The following is a 20,856-nucleotide window of genomic DNA, read 5'->3' as shown; positions in this document are numbered from 1 at the left end:
TCGGAACTCTATCTTGGACTCCTTTGGATTACCCCTTTGTACCTTTGCTTGGAACTGATTACCTGTTGCCGGATTTTGGACCCGACCCTGATTTGCCTTTGGATCATCCCTTGGTATCTTGCTGAACTTCTATGCCATTTCCCTTTTGGGATTCAAGTCACGCCTACAGTCCTACAGGTGGTTTCTCCTGCATCCACGATTGTTCTAGGGACCGCCTCATCTGAGTCTCGAACCTCCCTCCTAGGTCACCTGGGTTTTCCTAATACCATATAGGTAAGGCTATTCAGATCCTTTGGTTAATGTGATACATTGTAATTGCCTGGTACTTAACCTCGTTCTTTTTAACAGCAGCATCGGTGTTCCAGAGGTTCCGTGGATCCGGGAAGTAACATCTCCCACCTGTGGCCCCAAAGGTCACACAGCGGGTTTCTTTCAGTTCCCCTGTGCGTCACTTGAGGACGGAGGTATGAACGGTCTACACGACACTCAAGTCAGAACAAAAAGTTGTAGATGATATTGCTGTTCATCTCACCCGTAACCAATGCCGGCTGGTGACTTAATCTGCGGTCACATTGAGGTGTATGGAGCCTGGAGCCAAACCATATACTGGATGACCCAGCCCAAATTTGTATGACAAAATCCACAAGGAGAGGAGAGTCCGTGATGCCCTGCTTGTTGATGTAAAACCTTGCTCTAAGGGAGGTATTCAAAATGGCCGCCATGGCCTGCAGAGGTTGGGCCGCCATTATCACACACCAGAGGCGAACTGCGTCACAGGAGCAAGCGAAGCAATAGTCTCCCCAGGGAAGTCAGTGGCCTTGCGTGCAATCCTAGCCTTGAAACAAGGAACCTAGGCAGAGCCGATACTTGCAGATCAAGGGTGTTTACTTGATACGTCAGGGGCTACCCCAGAATTAGTCTCTAGTGGAGGATCCTCGCAGAATCAGTATTAGAAGGTCTGTTGTATGTGACTGAGTTCTTTCGCCCCCTCAACAGAACTGGTATCACCACGGCCTCGCGCATGGAATGGCTTAGGGATATACTTTACAGCCAGGACCCTCGATGAAGGACTCTCAATTCTATTGGTGACCGATTTAGCCCCAAGCAGGGGAACCTCAGGTTTAACCCTGGTCATATAGCCACCTCGAGAGGGGCCTTGAGCCAAGACTTGGTACAGCTAGCTCCAGATGGAGAAGCCCCAGTGCAAACCCTGGTATCAAAAGCTAAAGCAGAACTGGGGTCAGCATTAGCCCCAAATGGGGAACCTTGGAAGAAGATCCGGTATTGGGGGACCGCTGAGTGGCCCCCCAGAGGAGTTTCTCGTGTGTCTTGCACCCACGGAGAACCGCAGATATTTCATATGCGGGCTCCAGAGAACCGCAGATATTTCATATGTGGGCTCCAGTCAGAATGTCATTTACGCATCCTGGAAGACCACCACACTGAGCCAATCGCCGTTCCCAAGAAAGGACTTTATTTGGCAGAGTGTGATCAGCTTCAATCTCTCTCTGAAAGATCAAAAATAATGCGCAGGCCAGCCTGGTTGAGCACTGTGAAAGGACAGCAGTACTAGCCCCTCACTTGCTCCATGAGGGGAACAAGTTCCCCCACTCTGAGGTATAGAAGTTTCTGTACCTCTGCTCTGAGGGAGAGCATCCCGATCTGTCAGAAGATAGGTTTGAAGGGTGGGGTAGGAGGAAAGGGCAAGCAAAAACCCGCCTAAATGATGGACAAACCCCACCAGTCTTGGGTGATGATTTGCCACGCCTCCAGATGAGACGAGATTCGTCACCCCACCTAAGTGTAGTGTGACCGACAAAAAATATAATTTGGTGATTTGTCGACAGGGAGATTATCTGTCCCTGTAAAGGAGGCTGATGGCTGAGAGAAAAACCAACTACCTTGCCGCTGCCGCTTAAGTTGGGACTACCAACAGGAGTTTCAGATCGGTGCACACGGTGACCCTGAAAACCCCCTGATCCCAGAGAAGGACTGAGTCTGGGACCCTGACCTCTGTGTACTAGGGGCCTTAGCTGAAGCTGTCACCAGGACCGACAAATGGGTCTTTGTTGTCCACACAACGTGGAAAACTGCTCAGCCCCAAAAGGAACGCTCCAGTCGTCATGAAAGTTGGTGTAAGGAAGGTATAAAAAATGGCTGCCGTGGACCAAGGAGGTTGGTCCGCCATTTAGCCAACACCTGAAGAGAACTGCGTCATAGGAGAAAATGAGGCAACTGTCCCCTAAGGGGAGTCAGGGACTTAAAAAACACTTAGCCTTGAAAGAAGGATCCTCGGCCGAGCCAGTGCTGGCAGAACTAGGATGTTTAGTGGACATTCTGTGAACGGACCCAGAAGTAGCCTCCAATGGAGGAACCTCGGCAGAGCCGGTACTGGAAGGCCTGTTGCTGATCACCTTCTTTTCTCCCTCAACAGGATTGGTGCAACCACAACCCTGAGCATGGGACGGTTGAGGAATATACTCAGGACCCTAAGAGGATCCCTCGACTCCGTCGGTACTGTATTTAGAGGAACCCTGGGTTTTAACCTGGGACATATAGCTCCCTCAAGAGGGTCCTCGAGCCATGGCTCGGTGTGACAAGCACCAGAAACGGAGACCTGTATCACTGTGGAAAGCTCCAGAAATGGAGATCTCAGGGCGAACCCCGGTATCCAGATCCACAGACGAACTGAATAGCACCCAAATGGTGAACCTCAGAACCACGTCCGGTTTTGGCAGGTCCTCTGAGGGACCCTCAGAGAACACTCTGGTATGCCTATTAGGCCCTTGAGGAATCTCAGGGGAATCCCTGGTAACAAAGGTAAACAATCCCCTCCCGGTAATGGAATGCTCTCACTGAGCGGGGCTGCTCATCGCCGTCCTCATCCGCTTAAGGCTCATCCAAACGATGCGGGAAAATAAGACTGGTTTCCACGCCTACTGTCTCAGGTTTTAAAAGAAAAACTGAATCGGAGCAGCCAGGGCCAGGGTGGAACAGGAGTGAAAGACACTTAAAATTCGTCCTCATAGGGTCAGAGTGCATGAGCATCTGAAACTTCCCAAAAACGTATCCTAAGCTGAGGGCCTAGGTGTTGAAGAGGAAAAAACCACTTGTAAGGGACCTACCCCCCGAAAACAAGGAGGATGGTTGCCATGAGGGTCCTCCACCGGCCGGGTCCACAAGATCAGTGGTGCAAAGCAGGAGGGAGCGAGACAGTGTGAGGCAGCGGAGCCCACGCACGATGATCAAAGAATGGCGGAACGGGTTACAATTGCTGAAAGGAATGCTCCCAGCACCAGACGTTGCGAACGTAGGTGTATGGGAGGTATTCAAAATGGCCACCGTAGGCCACGCAGGTTGGGCCGCCATTTTATTGCCACCTGAGGAGAACTGTGTCACATGCGTAGCTGAGGCAATTGCCTCCTCAGGAGAGTCAGGGGACTTAATTAACACTTTAGCCTTACAAGAATCCTCAGCAGAGCCGGTACGGGGTGGTCTCGGACGTTTAGTCGACATCTTCAAACCAGTTTCAAAATTAGCCTCCAACGGAGGAACCTCGGACAAGTTGCTACCAGGTGGAATGCAGTCCATGACCCCCCTCTTTGCCCCCTCAACAGAACTGGTACCACCATGACCCTGAGCATGGGACGGTTGAGGACAATACCTCACTGACAAGACCCTCAGAGAAGGACTCTCAGATCTGTCGATATATATTTTAGCCTCCACAAGAGGAACCTCAGGTTTCAACCTGGTACATAAAGCTCCCTTAAAAGGGGCCTCGAGTCGGGACTCAATACAGACTTTAGCCTCCACAAGAGGAACCTCAGGTTTCAACCTGGTTACAGCGGGGAAAGCTCCAGAAACGGAGACCTCAGGGAGAACCCTGGTATCCCAGCACCCAGCCGAACTGGGCTTAACTTTAGCACTGTGATGGTGAACCTTGGAACAATGTCCGGTACTGGCAGTTCCGTCAGAACCCTCAGAGGAATCTCTGGTACGCCTGTTAGGCCCTTGAGGCACCTCAGGAGAAATCCTGGTGACAGAGCTACCCCTTAAGGGGTCAGAGTGCAAAAGTCTCTGAAACTTCCCGAAAAAGGCATCCTCTGAAGAAGAGGCTGCCAGGAAGCAAGACCGAATGTGGTAGTGGCATCCGAGCATGCCAGTCATAGGAAGGGCGGAACGGATTCACACTGTCGCGTGGAAAAGGTTGTCCACCGAAAATAAGATTCCAAGCACCCACCGTCGATAGCGTGGGTGTGAGGAAAGAATCCAAAATGGCCACCGTAGACCACTCCGGAAGGCTCGCCATTTTGTGAACATCTGAGAACTGCATCATATGTGTAGATAAGGCAGTTGACTCTACAGATTGGTCAGGGAACTTGACTGAAAATGTTAGCCTTGACACAAGGACCCTCGGCAGAGCCAGTACTATGGGGCCTTGGATATTTACTGGACATCCTGTGCCTTGAATCAGCCTCCAAAGGAGGAACCTCGGCAATGCCGGTAACAGAGGAGTTACGGTCGACGACCTCCCCGTGTGCCCCCTCAACAGAACTGGTGCGCGGGAAAGTTGAGGAATCCACCTCACAGACAAGACCTTAACAGGCCTCTCAGTTTTATTAGTACACACTTTAGCCTCGTTAAGAGGAACCTCGGAACAGAGTTGGGTCTTAATAGCTCCCCTGAGAGGGGCCTCAAACCGTGGTTCAGTACAGAAAGCCTCAACAGAAACCTCAGTGCGCACCACGGTGTCTGTGTGGGAAGCTCCTGACAAGGAGACCTTGGAACGAACTCCGGTACCCAACGCCTCAGCACGACTATGCTGTCTATTAGCACCTGATTGGTGAACCTCGGATTGTAATCTGTTATAGGCAGGCCCCTCACGGAAACCCTCAGAGAAAACACCTGGTACGCCTATTAGGCCTGCGAGGCACCTGAGGGAAAACCCTGGTAGCAGAGCTTTTGAAGCTCCTCCTGGACCTGGAGGACCCCGGGTAAGGAGTCCCCCGGCCGTGGGGGCCCTGAAAAGTAAGGAACTTACCGGTGTCTCTTCTTTCCGTCGATGAAGAGTTGAAAATGCAATGAAGAAACCTTCTGGAAAATGTCCTCCCGCCGACGAAGATGAGGCTGAAGTGCCCAGACCGAAAAGGAGTCGCAGAAGAAACACGAGTCACAACGGTGATCCGGTCCCAGACACTCCAAGCAGAGAGAATGCGGATCTACCCTAGCGAAGCAACATTTGCAAGAGGAACAAGTGGCAAATCCTAAATGATCCGGCATAGAGGGAGGACTACGCGACCACAGAACCGGAGCAGGAGAGAAGGACAACAGGAAGAAAAAGGTCTTCCCAGTGATGCTAGTGCGTCAAGCCCCGACCGCGCGGAGAAAAGGACTGAAGGGTGAAGAGCGGGGCGGAGCTAAGGAGGGCGGGGTTATGGCCGAGTGTGGTAACCCGCGTAAAAAGAGAAGAAGGACACATTTTCAATTTGATGTTTTTTTACAAAAGTGCTCTGGTCCCGTCCCACAGGACGGAATGTCCCAAAAGTATGGAGGAAAGGGAACGGGACGTAGGAATAAGGCATTTATCCAACCCTTGTTTTGTTAATAAAAGTGAATAGCCACAAAACCATGCTGTTGTGTCCGACTCGTATTCTTGACTCCTCACACTGGCCACTACACACATGGGTACAGATCCCCCTGCATCCAAACAGTTGTGCAACCATCATGATTAATTCTTCCTTGATCCCACTTTCATCCCAATTTGTTGTCTGAAATAACCTATTTCTCAACTGTCCTTGAGAGGCTTGTCCTGATCAAGCTCACTCTTCTGCGCTTCACATGCAATCGCCGTAACACATCCACAGTCAGGCTTCCATACGTTAAACTGAATTTAAACAGATCACTCCCTTGTCTCCAACATCCTCATCATATGTATCTAAGGGCCTCATTACACGGATGGCGGAGAACCATGGCGCTATTAGCCCCATGGTTCATGCCGGTAAAATACCGGCACCGCCTTGGCGGAAAGGGAAATTATTGCCCCATTCCAAGGTTGGCGGGGCGGTAATTCCCCCTTCCACCATTGCCCTTCCCCATTCCCATTTTTGACCCATAGGGCTCAATGGGAATGGGGAAGGCGCTAATTACGGTACCGCAAATTGCAGTACCGTAATTAGCTCCCTGGGTCCCTTTGCGGGTTGGTTTTTAACACCTGCAAAAAGCAGGCGTTAAATCCCCCAACCTGCAAAGGGACCTCGTAGTAAGGCGGTAAGGATTTACCGGTAACGGTATTTTACCGGTACCAGTAAATCCTTACCGCCATCCGTGTAATGAGGCCCTAAGTCTCCAATACAATCAACACCTTAGGACTCTATGATGCTTTTGACACAGTGGATCCCAACATGTTAACTTTCAAGCCTGTGTGTCACAGGACGGCACAATCTGGGCTAAGTGTGCATAGATTGCAGTGGTCTTTTAGCTGTACACTTTTGAATCTGGAAACTTCAAGGACAGTTTCGTTCGCCCTCCCCCAATCCCCCGCCCTGATTCACTGTGATTTGGGCATTCGGGTTAGTGTGGTATGAATGTGAGACATTTGTTTGGATGCTATGAGTATGTTGTGGCTCACCACAAAGTTGATAGTGCTGTCTCCGTCTCATGTATAACCGCCGGGAGACACATCATTGCAATGCCACGACACACTGACGTATAGGTCGCCCGATGTTCCAAGAGCGCAGTTACATTTACCCAACACATTCATCAACCTGGAGTACTTAGAGGCGCAAATGAACAACGCACAAACGCAGACGATACTCACTTTTGCAACGAATCACTGGGCTCCATGGATGGTATTGTCAAGCACTCATCATGGCCGTGGAACAGCCGGACAACGTGTCCCCCAAGCAGAAATCCTGCAAAAGACAGACACACTCTTATCAGTTTAATGGCACGGCAGAGCTCAGACTGCGTGGCATAAAACATCTCTTTTTCCATACAGCGGACTGCCCGTTTTTGTAACAACCATTGCACATTGTTTAATTCCCCTGGACACACACCACAATGTGTCCTGTAATCAAGGGGGGCAAAGCTTTGCCAAAGGCTAAATGTAATTCCTAATCCAGTTCTATGTACAAAGTTTATTGACCAAATACAACCCGATGGGACTTATTTCAGCCTGTCCATTTTTTCTAATGTGTGGTTTACTCCAGCAACCATGTTCCATTTTGGGAACTCAGTGAATATGGATGGCACCTGACATATAAAAAGTAAAATGCATGCTATTTTCATGTAAGACAACGTTCAGAGCAAGTGCTAAGAACCGCTACATATTCTGGGGACGGGTGAAGCGAGCCTGATTTGCATATGGTTTCCCCCTCCTCTGACGATACAGCTGAGTTAAAATCACTGAAATGCAGCTCCGAGCAGTTTCCAGAGATTAAGGAGCATTGGGTCAGCCATTCACATTCAGCAAATCTCCATAAGTGGGAAGGGTGTACACACTGCACTGGAGACCCATACTGCACTGTTCCGAAGACTTCCCTACACAGAGGGGATGCGGCCTAGCCATTCACCCAGGACTACTTACTTGATCCCCTTGGAGAATTGCAGAAATGAGATAAAAACAACGGAATGACATTTTTCCTGTATGACTCCTCCGCATTGGGTAATCATTCATCGGTGTGCAGTGAATATATCAAATAGAAAACAACGAATTCAATTTTAACGGATGAAAAAACAACAAAAACAAAATTAACTAATTTTGGAAAAAACTAAAAATGGGGTTGGGAGTGGCAATAGTGGTTTTGGGGGTGGGGAAAACTATTACTAAAAAAGGTGGGGTTTGGGGGTGCCCCCCAAAAACAACAAAAATACATATATTTTGGTTTTACTTGTTTTTTTGTTGTTGTTAAAATGTCATTACTTGTTTTTTCATTCGATAAAATCACATGTAACCTATTCACCACGAGTTTTTCCCCAGCAGAATGGTCAGGACTTTGTAGGAATAAGGCCATTGTGTTTATTCTCCTTTGTATTGACATTTGTATAAGTGTGCCCGCCCTCTAGATACGAGATGTCGCTTATGGTGCCTGCCTCCTTCCGACTCAATCCTGACTGCTGGGACATTAGCGATGCTGTCAATGTCCCCAGCTGCACAGAACAGGAATCGCTCTGCAACGAAAGAGGCAGGAGGAACTATTTGCTGTGCTTTGTCATTCAGACTTTAATGGAAGGTACTTTCCAAGCCATTGGCCACAGGCCCCTGAGGTTAGAGCCTCTGCCACATGCGCTGATTCGTGGGCAGCCTCCAGGACCTGCGTCCCTGCTCAGGCATGGACATAATACACCTGTCACAACCTGCCTCCTGAAACGATTAGATCACCACATTTACACAATCTTCATGGCCAATCCCAGGTTCCTAGAAGCGATTTAACGCACAGGCTGCGCTACATGAAGGACAGTCTTCGATGACTTGAATTTTGACCTTGTTTGCGCTATGGAGCCTGGGGACACCAATCGCTGCTACGAGTGCTATATACACATAAATAAATAAAGACATTTACAAAATGTTTGAAGCAGCCAAAACGCTGCAATGACACACCGGTTCAATATGATACTTTGGAGGCGAATAACTGTATTTACAGAATGTTTAAAGGTTTTATTTTTGGACCAATCCCAAGGGTTAATAGGTAAATGTATGTGTACCCTCTTGTGCCGTAAAATGCATAGGTACAACAAGTAGTTATTGATTATTGGTGGCTATACAGCACCCTCCAGACCCTACGGCCAATAAACCGATGCATATAGAGCCAGTTGATCGTGTGCATAGAAACAAAGAATAGGTGAATTTGTAAGACACAGGAGATCTGGTGCACACAAAGGCCCAGAGGGTGACTGTTAATAGTGCTATGCAATAGAACACCCCAATTAATATAGCTTACAAACAGGGGTGCCGACTGCCAACCCTGTTAGTAATAGGACAAAGTTACTTACCTGTAACTACAGTTCTTCGGCAATGGGATCTTTCATAGAATATTCCCTGTCGATAGGCTGGGAATCCTTGGTACATTTATAAAGCACGTGTGCATATACATATAAACTGCATTCATTTCAGTGATCTATCCACCTTATTTTGCCCTTTTACTCCCTGGCAAATGAAGTGAACAGCCCTAAGATCCTCCCACGGAGCCCATCTTCAGATTCTGGTAAAATGCCAGACTGCACATGTGGAGTTGGCATGGGATCACATGTGAATTTATAACAAAGTTACTCACCGTAGTGACTACCTTACACCTAGTCCATCCATAGTCCCCTTTCCTCCATACTTTTGGGACATTCCGTCCTGTGGGATGGGACCGGAGCACTTTTTGTAAAAAAGCATCAAATTGAAAAATGTGTTCTTCTATTTTTGCGGTGGGTACGGTAAGTGGCTGAAACCCGGCCCTCCTTAGCTCTGCCCCGTGCATCCCCTGCATCGCCCTTCAGTCCTTTTCTATCGCCAGGTCTGAGACCATTTAAGCAATAGTAGAGGATACTTATTAGAGGGGACGGCGGGCGGGCGTATGGAGGAAAGAGGACCATGGACTAGGAGTAAGGTAGTCACGACAGTGAGTAACTTTGTTATACTCCTACATCCCGTCCCCTTTCTTCCATACTTTTGGGAGATTCCCAAGCACTCCTTTCAGGATAACGGGTGGATGGAACTCCTTTACTGAAAGAGGTTTTTGAGAACAGCTTGCTCGAACTGAGCATCAGCCCTGGAGCTCAGGTCTAAGCAGTAATGTTTCACAAAAGCTGATGGGGAAGCCCACGTAGCTGCTTTGGCAATGGTCTCCAGGGAACATATTTTTGGAAGGTAATGGCAGCTGCCTTGCCAGACACAAGATGGGCATGAATTTCCTTCAGAGGCTGAAGGCCCTAAATGGTATACACCTCAGAGATACAGGAAGAAATCCATCGGGAGATAGTTGCTTTCGAGGCCAGCTTTCCTTTCGGGTCACCGAAGGTCACCAACAGCTGGGAAGAGCTCCGAAGATTAGTTTATCTGTCCAAATAAAATTTAAGAGCTCGCCTTACATCCAAATTATGCAGAACACTCTCGGCTTCTGAGGCTGGTCCTGGGAAGAAAACTGGTAAGGAAATAGACTGCTTCAGATGAAAATCGGATACCACCTTCGGAAGGAAAGAAGAATTGGTCCAAAGGACAACCTTATACTTGTGAAAGGTGAGGAATGGATGTTCTACCGACAAGGCTTGAAGCTTGCTTACACGCCTTGCCAAAGTCACCGCAATCAGAAAAGCCATTTTCCATGAAAGGAATTTCAAATCCACCGTAGCCATGGGCTCAAAGGGTTTATGGCATAAAGCAGGAAGAATCACATTCAGATACCACTTAGGATGCGGGTTACGCACAGGTGGATACAGATGCAATAGACCTGCAAAGTGCCTTTTAATGACAGGGTTTGTCAAAGAAAAAGAGCAAGAGTCCGAAGACAGTTAAGCAGCAATAGCCGGCAAGTAAGTCCTGCAAGACAAGACATGCATGCCCGAAGCTGCCAGATGAGAAATGAAGGACAGCAGCGTGTCGATGGCAGCTTCTCTGAGGTCCACACCAGTGACAGAAACTGAGCCATTTGTTCCTATACCGAGAACTGGTCAAAGGTTTTCTAGACGCCTGGATGATACGCATATTATCCGCAGACAAATTGAATCTTTCTAAAGATTTGAACTCAGGCACCAGGCCGCCAAGCTGAATGATTGTGGGGAGGAGTGCCACATCTGCTGATCGCTGGATACTGCATTGTCCCTGCGGATGCAGACCGCCTTGTTGGCAATCCCTGGCTTGAAAGCTTTGAGCGCCAGGAAAATCGCCAGGAGCTCCAGATAATTTATGTGAAATTGTCTGTCCTGCGGCGACCATAGGTCGAAAACCTGAAGATGATCCATTGTCGTGCCTCGCCCGATAAGGGTGGAGTCTGTTGGAATGGTCACGTGAGGGGAGGGCTCCTGAAAAGGCGCACCCACCGACAGATTGCTGGAAGAAGAGCACCATAAGAGATCTGTCATCATGCTGGGTGGAACCAGAACCATTTTGGTGTCCGGGTCCCCTGCCTGGAGCCAGGAGCTCCGAAGAGCCAACTGCGTAAGTCGCAACTTGAGACGCACCAGGGGAAGAGCAAGCACGCATGAGGCCATGAGGCCCAGAGGCCTCTGGGGTCCACTCCAGTAACAGAAAGTGAGCCATTTGCTCCAATACTGAGACCTGGTCAAAGGTTTTCTAGCCGCCTGGATGATACACATATTATGCGCAGACAAATTGAATCTTTCTAAAGATTTGAACTCAGGCACCAGGCCGCCAAGCTGAATGATTGTGGGGATGGGTGCCACATCTGCTGATCGCTCTGGTGAAGCAGGTTGGGAATCAGCGGAAGCCTGATCTGTGAGCAGACTGACAGATGCTGAAGCTCAAAAATCAGAATCTGGCTGGCCACTACGGGGCTATGAACTGGAGAGTGCAATTCAACGTGTTCCTGAGGTTGCATAGCGCCCAGTGTATCAGAGGAAGAGGCGGGAAGGCGTAGGCCTCATTTCGTGCCACAGAATCTCGAGAGCATCCCCAAGGGAAGAAGCTTCAAGCCTGTTCCTGGAAGCATAAAGAGGAAGTATCCTGTTGGAGGATGTCGCAAAGAGGTCCATTTCTGGAGTGCCCTAATGGCGAAAAAGGTCAGAGAGGATCTTTGTCTTCAGCTCCCACTCATAGCTGACCAGCTCTCGCCGGCTGAGAGAATCTGCCGTTACATTCAGCTGGCCCGGAATGTGCACTGAGAGCAGCTAAACACTGTGCTGAATGGCCCATTCCCAAATCTGAATGGCTAGATCTACAAGGGGAGGTGACCTGGTACTGCCCTGCTTGTTGATGTAAAACATGGATACTGCATTGTCCCTGCGGATGCAGACCACCTTTTTTCGCAATCCCTGGCTTGAAAGCTTTGAGCGCCAGGAAAATCGCCAGGAGCTCCAGATAATTTATGTGAAATTGTCTGTCCTGCAGCGACCATAGGTTGAAAACCTAAAGATGATGCATTGTCGTGCCTCCCCCGATAAGAGTGGAGTCTGTCGGAATGGTCACCTGAGGGGAGGGCTCCTGAAAAGGCGCACCCACCGACAGATTGCTGGAAGAAGAGCACCATAGGAGATCTGTCATCATGCTGGGTGGAACCGGAACCATTTTGTTGTCCGGGTCCCCTGCCTGGAGCCAGGAGCTCTGAAGAGAACAACTGCGTGAGTCGCAACTTGAGACGCACCAGGGGAAGAGCAAGCACGCATGAGGCCATGAGGCCTAGAAGCCTCTGGGGTCCACACCAGTGACAGAAAGTGAGCCATTTGCTCCAATACTGAGACCTGGTGAAAGGTTTACTAGCCACCTGGATGATATGCATATTATGCGTGGACAAAATGAATCTTTCTAAAGATTTGAACTCAGGCACCAGGCCGCCAAGCTGAATGATTGTGGGGAGGGGTGCCACATCTGCTGATCGCTCTGGTGAAGCAGGTTGGGAATCAGTGGAAGCCTGATCGGTGAGCAGACTGACAGATGCTGAAGCTCCGAAAATCAGAATCTGGCTGGCCACTACGGGGCTATGAACTGGAGAGTGCAATTCAACGTGTTCCTGAGCTTGCACAGCGCCCAGTGAATCAGAGGAAGAGGCGGGAAGGCGTAGGCCTCATATCGTGCCACTGAATCTCGAGAGCATCCCCAAGGGAAGAAGCTTCAAGCCCGTTCCTGGAAGCATAAAGAGGAAGTATCCTGTTGGAGGATGTCGCAAAGAGGTCCATTTCTGGAGTGCCCTAATGGCGAAAAAGGTCAGAGAGGATCTTTGTCTTCAGCTCCCACTCATAGCTGACCAGCTCTCGCCGGCTGAGAGAATCTGCCGTTACATTCAGCTGGCCCGGAATGTGCACTGAGAGCAGCTAAACACTGTGCTGAATGGCCCATTCCCAAATCTGAATGGCTAGATCTACAAGGGGAGGTGACCTGGTACCCCCCTGCTTGTTGATGTAAAACATGGATACTGCATTGTCCCTGCGGATGCAGACCACCTTGTTCGCAATCCCTGGCTTGAAAGCTTTGAGTGCCAGGAAAATCGCCAGGAGCTCCACATAATTTATGTGAAATTGTCTGTCCTGCGGCAACCATAGTTCGAAAACCTGAAGACGATCCATTGTCGTGCCCCGCCCGATAAGGGAGGAGTCTGTCGGAATGGTCACCTGAGGGGAGGGCTCCTGAAAAGGCGCACCCACCAACAGATTGCTGGAAGAAGAGCACCATAGGAGATCTGTCATCATGCTGGGTGGAACCGGAACCATTGTGGTGTCCGGGTCCTCTGCCTGGAGCCAGGAGCTCCGAAGAGCCAACTGTGTAAATCACAACTTGAGACGCACCAGAGGAAGAGCAAGCACGCATGAGGCCATGAGGCCCAGAAGCTTCTGGGACCACCAGGCAGACATGCTCTCCGACTGAATGAAGACTTGACACATGGTTAACAGATCCGCCATTCTGTCCACCGTCAAGTACACCCTGCAGTCGATCGTGTCCAACGGAAACCCAGGAATTGCAGATCCTGAGAGATCGTCATGGAGGATTTCTGCTAGTTCACTGACAGCCCAAGACTTAACAGGAGCTGAAGGAGAGACTGAAGTTTGCTCAAGGCTTTCACCGGACAGGGACTGCGCAGAAGCCAGTCGTCCAAATATAGATACACATGAATACTCTGTAGCATTAAAAAAGCCGCAATGACTGACATCATCTTTGTGAAGACACGCAGCGCAGAGCTGAGACCAAAAGGGAGCACTCGAAACTGATAGTGCTTCTCTCCCAGGGAGAACCGCAGATATTTCTAATGTGGGCTCCAGATCAGGATATGCATATAAGCATCCTGTAGGTCCACAACACTGAGCCAGTCACCCTTCTGAAGAGAGGACTTTATTTGGCAGGGCGTAATCATCTTAAATTTCTCTTGGGGAAAAGAAAGGTTGAACTGGGAAAGGTCTAGAATGGTACACAGGCCATCCTGGTTGTGTTTTGGCACTGTAAACAGATGAGAGTAGAAGCCCTCCCCTCGTTCCCCTAGGGGAACGGGTTCTATCGCCCTGAGATCTAGAAGCTTCTGGACTTTGGCTCTGAGGGAGGGTGTCCCCGACTGCTGAAAGGGAGGATTGAAGGGTGGGATAGGGGGAGGAGCAAGCGGAAGCCCGCCCAAGCGATGGACAAAAACCACCGGTTGTCAGTGATGGTTTGCCACACCTCCAGATGAGATGAGATTCTTCTTCCCACCAGAGTCTCATGCAAGCGCCAAAACACTTTTCAGCGGAGAGACTACCTGTCCCTGAAGAGGAGGCTGACGACCGAGAGAAAAAACAGCCACGTTGCTGCCTCCGGCAGGAGTTACCCGGCAGAGGATCAGTCCTGCGCGACCTGCGGTCTTGGAACCCTCTGAAGCCTGAAGAGGATCGAGATTGGTACAGATCTCTGAGCTTTAACTGGGACCTTCAAAAGCAGCGACAGAGACTTGGCAGTTTGCATGCTGGCCTTAGTCTTGGTGAGCTCATCATCCGTTGAAGAATGAAACAACTCTCTGCCCTCAAAAGGCAGGTCCAGAACTTTATCCTGGACCTCCTTCGAAAACTTTGTTGCATGAAGCCAAGCCTGACGAGAGGTGTCCACCCCCAGCATGAGGCCACAAGCTGAGGTGTCGACATGGTGCACAGCAGCCCCCAGCATATCCTGCATATCCTGCGCCAACACCCTGGAATCTGACAAGCTGCCTTTAAAGTCTTCTAATCTGTCAACAGGAACGTACTCCTGGAAGTCAGACAAATCTCCCCACAGTTTCATATTTGCCGCCGCCAGGATCAGCTCTGCGTTAGCCTTACGCAATTGCAGTGCCGAATTGGCAAACATCTTCTTGCCCAAGGAATCGAGCAATTGGACAGAACTTGAGCTGCAGCTGCGAAAGACGCAGAGGCCAGCTTGGATTGCAGAGTGGCGGTCGCTACCACCGTCGAAGACGGGAACGGGCATGACACCAAGGCTACTTCCTCTGAGGTGTGAAGCCTGTAACGGGCTTTAATCCTTTTATTTATGTGCAGCCCATGTGGGGTTTATCCCACACCTTGCGGGCCTTGGCCAGGGCGTCCCTCTGAAGGAACAGGCTGGTGCGCTCCTGTGGAGACAAGGTTAGTGCCTCTATAGCACCCTTTCCTGAGGACCGGGAGCCTCAGGCACTGGTATGTCGAGGAGTGACATCATGTCCAATACCCGGTCGTGAAATGCTCTGACAGAGCGGGGCTGGTCTTCACCGTCCTAATCTGCCAAAGGGTCGTCTGGAGCATCCGGATCACCCGAATACGACGCAACAGGCATCAGATTGGGAGGCAGATGCATAAGAGCCAGAGGAGGGCCGGGAGGCAAGGAGGTGCGACTGCGGGGGCGACAGGCGCTGTGACAGGAACTGTTGGGGCAGGCAACGGAGTCTGAGGGCTTAAAGTACTCCCTCATGGGATCAGAGTTCATTAGACTATGAAATTTCCCAAAAAAGGCATCCTCTGCCGAGACCTTAGGTGCTGGAGTGGGCAGAGGCCTCTCATGAGGAGCATAACCCCACAAATGCAGTGAAGAGGGCTACCAAGAGGGCCCGCCACCCATCGGGTCTACATAGACCAGTGTGGCAGATGTAGGAGGAAGCGAGACTGAATGTGGTAGTAGCATCCGAGCACGCCAGTCATAGGAAGGGCGGAACGAATTCACACTGTCGCGTGGAAAAGGTTGTCCACCGAAAAGAAGGTTCCCAGCACCCGCCGACAATAGCGTGAGTGTGAGGGAGTAATCCAAAATGGCCACTGCAGACCACGCGGGAACGCCCACCATTTTGTGAAAATCTAAGGAGAACTGTTTCACATGTGATGAGGCAGTTGACTCCACAGACTGGTCAGGGGACTTGACTGAAATTTTAGCCTTTACACAAGGAACCTTGGCAGAGCCGGTACTATGGGGCCTTGGATGTTTACTGGACATCCTGTCCCTTGAATTAGCCTCCAAAGCAGGAACCTCGGCAAAGCCAGTAGCAGAGGAGTTACGGTCGATGACCTCTCCCCATGCCCCCTCAACAGAAGCGGTAACACCGCAAGCGCAGGAAAGTTGAGGAATCCATCTCACAGACAAGACCTTAACAGGCCTCTCAGTTCTGTTGGTACACACCTTAGCCTCGTTAAGAGCAACCTCGGAACCGAGTCCGGTCTTAATTGCTCCCACGAGAGGGGCCTCAAACTGTGGTTCGGTACAGAAAGCCTCAACAGAGGCCTAATGGCGCACCCCTGTTTCTGTGTGGGAAGCTCCTAACAAGGAGACCTTGGAGCGAATTCCGGTACCCAAAGCCTCAGCACGGCTATGCTGGCTATTAGCACCTGACCAGTGAACCTCAGATCGTGATCTGGTACAGGCAGGCCACTCACGGAAACCCTCAGAGAAAACCCTGGTACGCCTATTAGGCCTGTGAGGCACCCTCAGGGATAACCCCGGTAGCATAGCTTTTGAAGCCCCTCCCGGACCTGGAGGACCCCGGGAAGGAGTCCCCTGGCCGGGGTGCCCTGAAAAGTAAAGAATTTACTGGGAGTCTCTTCTTTCCGTCAATGAAGAGTTGGAAATACGATGGAGGAACCTTCTGGAAGATCTCCTCCCACCGACGAAGACGATGTTGAAGTGCCTGGACCGAAAGGGAGTCACAGAAGAAACACGAGTCCCAATGGTGATACGGTCCCAGACACTCCAAGCAGAGAGAATGGGGATCCGCCCTAGTGAAGCGACGCTCGCAAGAGGAACAACTGGCAAATCCTAGATGCTCTGGCATAGACGGAGGACTATGTGACCGCAGAACCGGAGCAGGAGAGAAGGACAACGGGAAAGAAAAAAGGTCTTCCCGGTGATGCTAGTGCGTCCAGCCCCGACCGTGCGGAGAAAAGGACTGAAGGGGGATGCATGGGGCAGAGCTAAGGAGGGCGGGGTTACAACGCATGCAGTACCCTGGTTAAAAGAGAAGAAGGACACATTTTTCAATTTGATGATTTTTTACAAAAAGTGCTCCGGTCCCGTCCCACAGGACGGAATGTCCCAAAAGTATGGAGGAAAGTGAACGGGACGTAGGAGTATGAAAGATATCAATGCTGAAACAACTGTAGTTACAGGTAAGTAACCTGTTTTTCTCCAGCTTTAGATCTTTCATAGATTCACATGATGTTAGAATAGATCACAAAGCAGTTACAACTCGTTAAGGACATACATTGAAAGGGAGGAGGAGCTGACTGAGGCTTAGCTCAACAAAACAGACTCTAGAGAACCAATTGTCCAACCCTCAACCTCTCTCTCCGACCTGCTTCATCTTACGCTGCTCTATAGCGGCCTTCAAGGACAATACGGGTAAGCAACAGTGTTGTGGTCACTATTGCGCTTCTGGAATGAACTCGGACTCTTCCTGGAAGAGTCCTTACAGCACTTAAGTGGCAAAATGCAATAGATACTGAAATCAAAGTAGCTTTGCCTACTTAGAGATTCCCTTGCCAGAGCAATTACAGGCCAAGATGCGACAAAGCGATATGAAGACTCACGCATTCCTTGGTGCACGTTGTATAGTACTTTAGAAACCTTTTAATGCTCAGGGATATAAAGAACCGTTTCTGCCCAGCAACTGGGCTTGTTAAAGAAGGTTGGCAAGGCAACCAACAAGTTGAGATTTTAAACAGAAATGTGGGCTTTAATTCATCAACTCTTCATGAAGCTTTATGAAAAATTAATTTAATGCAAAGGCCTTGGTCTTCCTCACCTTCCTCATGGAATTGATGGACATAAAGAAAAAGAAATGTTTTCACAAGACACCATTGAGAGGGGCCTTTGAATAGCCTTTGCTGATGGCCCATCATCTTCAAAAGGACTGCACTGTGTTCTCGTAAGGGTGCAATCAATTTGATGGAATTCTCAGAAAGGTCGCTTAGGAGACAGCACCTCTAGGCATACAGTATAGCCTGGCATTTGCTGTGCAATGCACCTCGATGAAGGTGTGTGACGGACGGCGACTCGCTATGCCTAACAGAGAAAGCAAAATCTGGTGGGGAAGACAGTAAAAAGGATGGAAACCTTGCTGGCACACCAGAAACCATGTAGGTTGTGTTTGTTGTTGCACCTCTTGCTGAAGAAAGAAAGTCTCTAGGGTCCTAAGGAATGCTCTTCTGTCAGAATTCCCTAAACTCAGGAACCAGGCTCTTTGGCTGGGCTGTGGGGCAGAGAGCACCTCCATGCTCTGGACAGGAGATTAGGATCTGGGTTAAGTAGGAGGTGTTTGCCAAGGGATAACTACACGCAATATACAATCTAGCACAGTCAGGCCCAAGGTGGGGCTATAGGTATTCCTCGCATGGCTAATGCCATAGTTTGTGCAATGCAATTGAGAGGTAAAGGGGGACATTTACAAGCAACACTCCGGTTCCTAGTGATTGGGAACTGCTTTCCAAAACTCTTTGGGTGACTGGACCTGTATACAGACACACAGTGGTTGGAGTTTTCCAGCATTGCAAAAAGATGCCCATTTTACAGGAATATATACCTCTAGGGAGAATGTGGGTGACATTGCGCCGCCAATTCCAGAGTATAAAGTACGATGGGGGTGTTTATCTTTAGTATTAGCATCCATTTCCAGAGCTGACACATTTAAGCAGCCTGGAGAGCATATACACCTGCTTTTAGTTCCAGAATATTTATGAAAATGTTCTTCTCTTTCCAAAAGGTGACTCCTTCTGGAGGGCTTTTATCACTTGATAATCTGTTAAGAGCTGTCTTGAATAGCGGACTGGGGTCATACAGTATCCCCAGGAGCCTGAGCCCTAGTTCCTCCTGGAATTGAAATACGTTAGGATTAGTTCAAGCAAGATGGAAAGTGTATAGCACTAACTTGTATTTTCTCATCAAAACTTTGGTTTTGCAAGATAGGAAGGTCATATTGTCAGTAAGAGACACTGTCCCTTTTAAAGACCACTGTCACTTCGTGTTGAAGGGTATCTGGAAACAGTTGTGGCGGAGTACAAAATGCAATGTATTGAAAATGTCTAAGTAGAGATTCAACCAAATGTCAAAGCATACGCTGCATTTTTGGAATATTACAAATGTATATGTCTATCGTCTGAGAACGGATAGACAAAAATACTTTTATCACCTGATTTGGGATAAAAAAAGGGTTAGGGGAAAGTTGAATCCGAGTGAAAGCACCTTGAACTGGTAGTGTTGGTCCTCAATGACAAACCTCCAATCACCTTCTGTTGTTTATACACCTCTACAATGAAAACCTATCTCAAAGGTCCATGGATGACCGGCAATCAATATTGTGCAGGGATGGCACAATTTTCAATAGCATGATCCTCTTCAGGGGCTGTATTCTGAAGAACATATTCAGAGAAAACAAAGAGGCAGGATTGGTCTGTGGCCTTTGCTGAAGCCACTGCAGTACACAACTTGATTTTTCCTTTTGAGCAGTGGCATTAAACATGCCATGGAATACTTGGACAATCACCTGTGTGACAAAAGAATATGTATCAGGTAGAATGGGTAAACCATTTGGATCATCAGCAGGTAGCTTGACCTTCTTCTGAACTCATTTTCTTTCTTTGCTACAGCGATCTACAGCTTCTAGGTTTAAAGCTCTGCTCATCCTGGTATGGAAGGCAACAGTCTCCCTCTGAAGTGAATCACCAGTATGTAGATCCTTTAGCATGCACATTCAATCCATTAATTCTGTTGAGATGAATATGTGAAAAAGGTATCTGTGTGGTCGCCTCTTGGTCTCTACCCTTAGATGGGAAGGGCAAGGAGGCCTATAGTAGACTAGGTTTATCACAGATCATACCTCTGCTAGACAAGGTTTCTTGGTGCCAGGCCTCATATATTAAACGTATTGGTGACAAGGCCTCTTGCTCACATGGTCTCATAGATGAGGCACTGTGGCAGACAAGGTCGCTCATACATAAGACTCTTTTATACAAATCCTGGGAGAGGGCTCTCGTAGATGAGGTTGTCATAAGCAAGACTTTTCTTAGACAAGGCTCGGTACTAGACTAGGTATCCTCTCATCAATGAGGCTTCTCATATATGACTTTCTGTAGTAGATGAGGTCTCTTATGGATGAGACTTATCGCAGACATGGTTTTCCTGTGGATGAGGCTTCTCATCAATGAGGATTCTCATAGATATGGATTCCCATAGACTAGATCTCCAGTGGGCCATGGTTCTCATTGATAAGACTTTTCATAGACAAGGCTTCCAGTCAATGGAGGCTTCTGGTTAGGCCTCTCGTGGGCAAGGCTTCCTGTCCATGAAGGCTCCTGTAGGCAAGGGTTTCATAGACAAGGCCTCTTGTGGACATGGCTTCACATTTATGAGGCCTCTCATAGATGAGGCCTCTTGTGGATGAGGTCGCCTGCTCACAAGGCTTTTCATACAGGAGGTCTCCTGTAGACAAGGATTCTCATAGATGAAGTACTCTGTTGACAATGTCTCCCATAGACAAGGCTTCTCCTGACTGAGAATCTGCTCATTGACGAGGCTTCACCATTGACAAGGCTCTCATAGGGAAAGTGCTCATTGACAAGCTGTCTGCTCATTGATACAACTCTCGTGGATGAGGATTATCTCTAACTGGCCGCCTTGTGGACAGCAAACTAGTGGACAGAGGTGTTGTGTACACATGCTCGGACATTGGGGAGGGCTCAGAGGTGGCCACCAAACTGGCCCTGGCTAAGGCTGCCACCTTTAGCACCTTT

At 49.2% G+C, this 20,856-nt stretch overlaps 1 protein-coding gene across 7 annotated transcripts in view; it reads right to left on the bottom strand.

Annotated features, from left to right (window-relative positions):
- Nucleotides 1–20,856, bottom strand: part of RYR3 (ryanodine receptor 3) — a 1,751,462-nt gene that overhangs the window by 1,168,291 nt on the left and 562,315 nt on the right. For all 7 annotated transcript variants that reach the window (XM_069638568.1, XM_069638566.1, XM_069638573.1 and 4 more), the window contains one exon: nt 6,818–6,911. In XM_069638568.1, the coding sequence (XP_069494669.1) occupies nt 6,818–6,911 (94 nt within the window). The remainder of the gene's footprint in view (nt 1–6,817; nt 6,912–20,856) is intronic.

Source organism: Ambystoma mexicanum, chromosome 14 (assembly GCF_040938575.1).
Source record: "Ambystoma mexicanum isolate Mex_15411 chromosome 14, UKY_AmexF1_1, whole genome shotgun sequence".
NCBI lineage: Eukaryota > Metazoa > Chordata > Amphibia > Caudata > Ambystomatidae > Ambystoma > Ambystoma mexicanum.
Note: the sequence above shows the minus strand (reverse complement) of the source record. Positions and strands in the feature narration are given on the sequence as shown.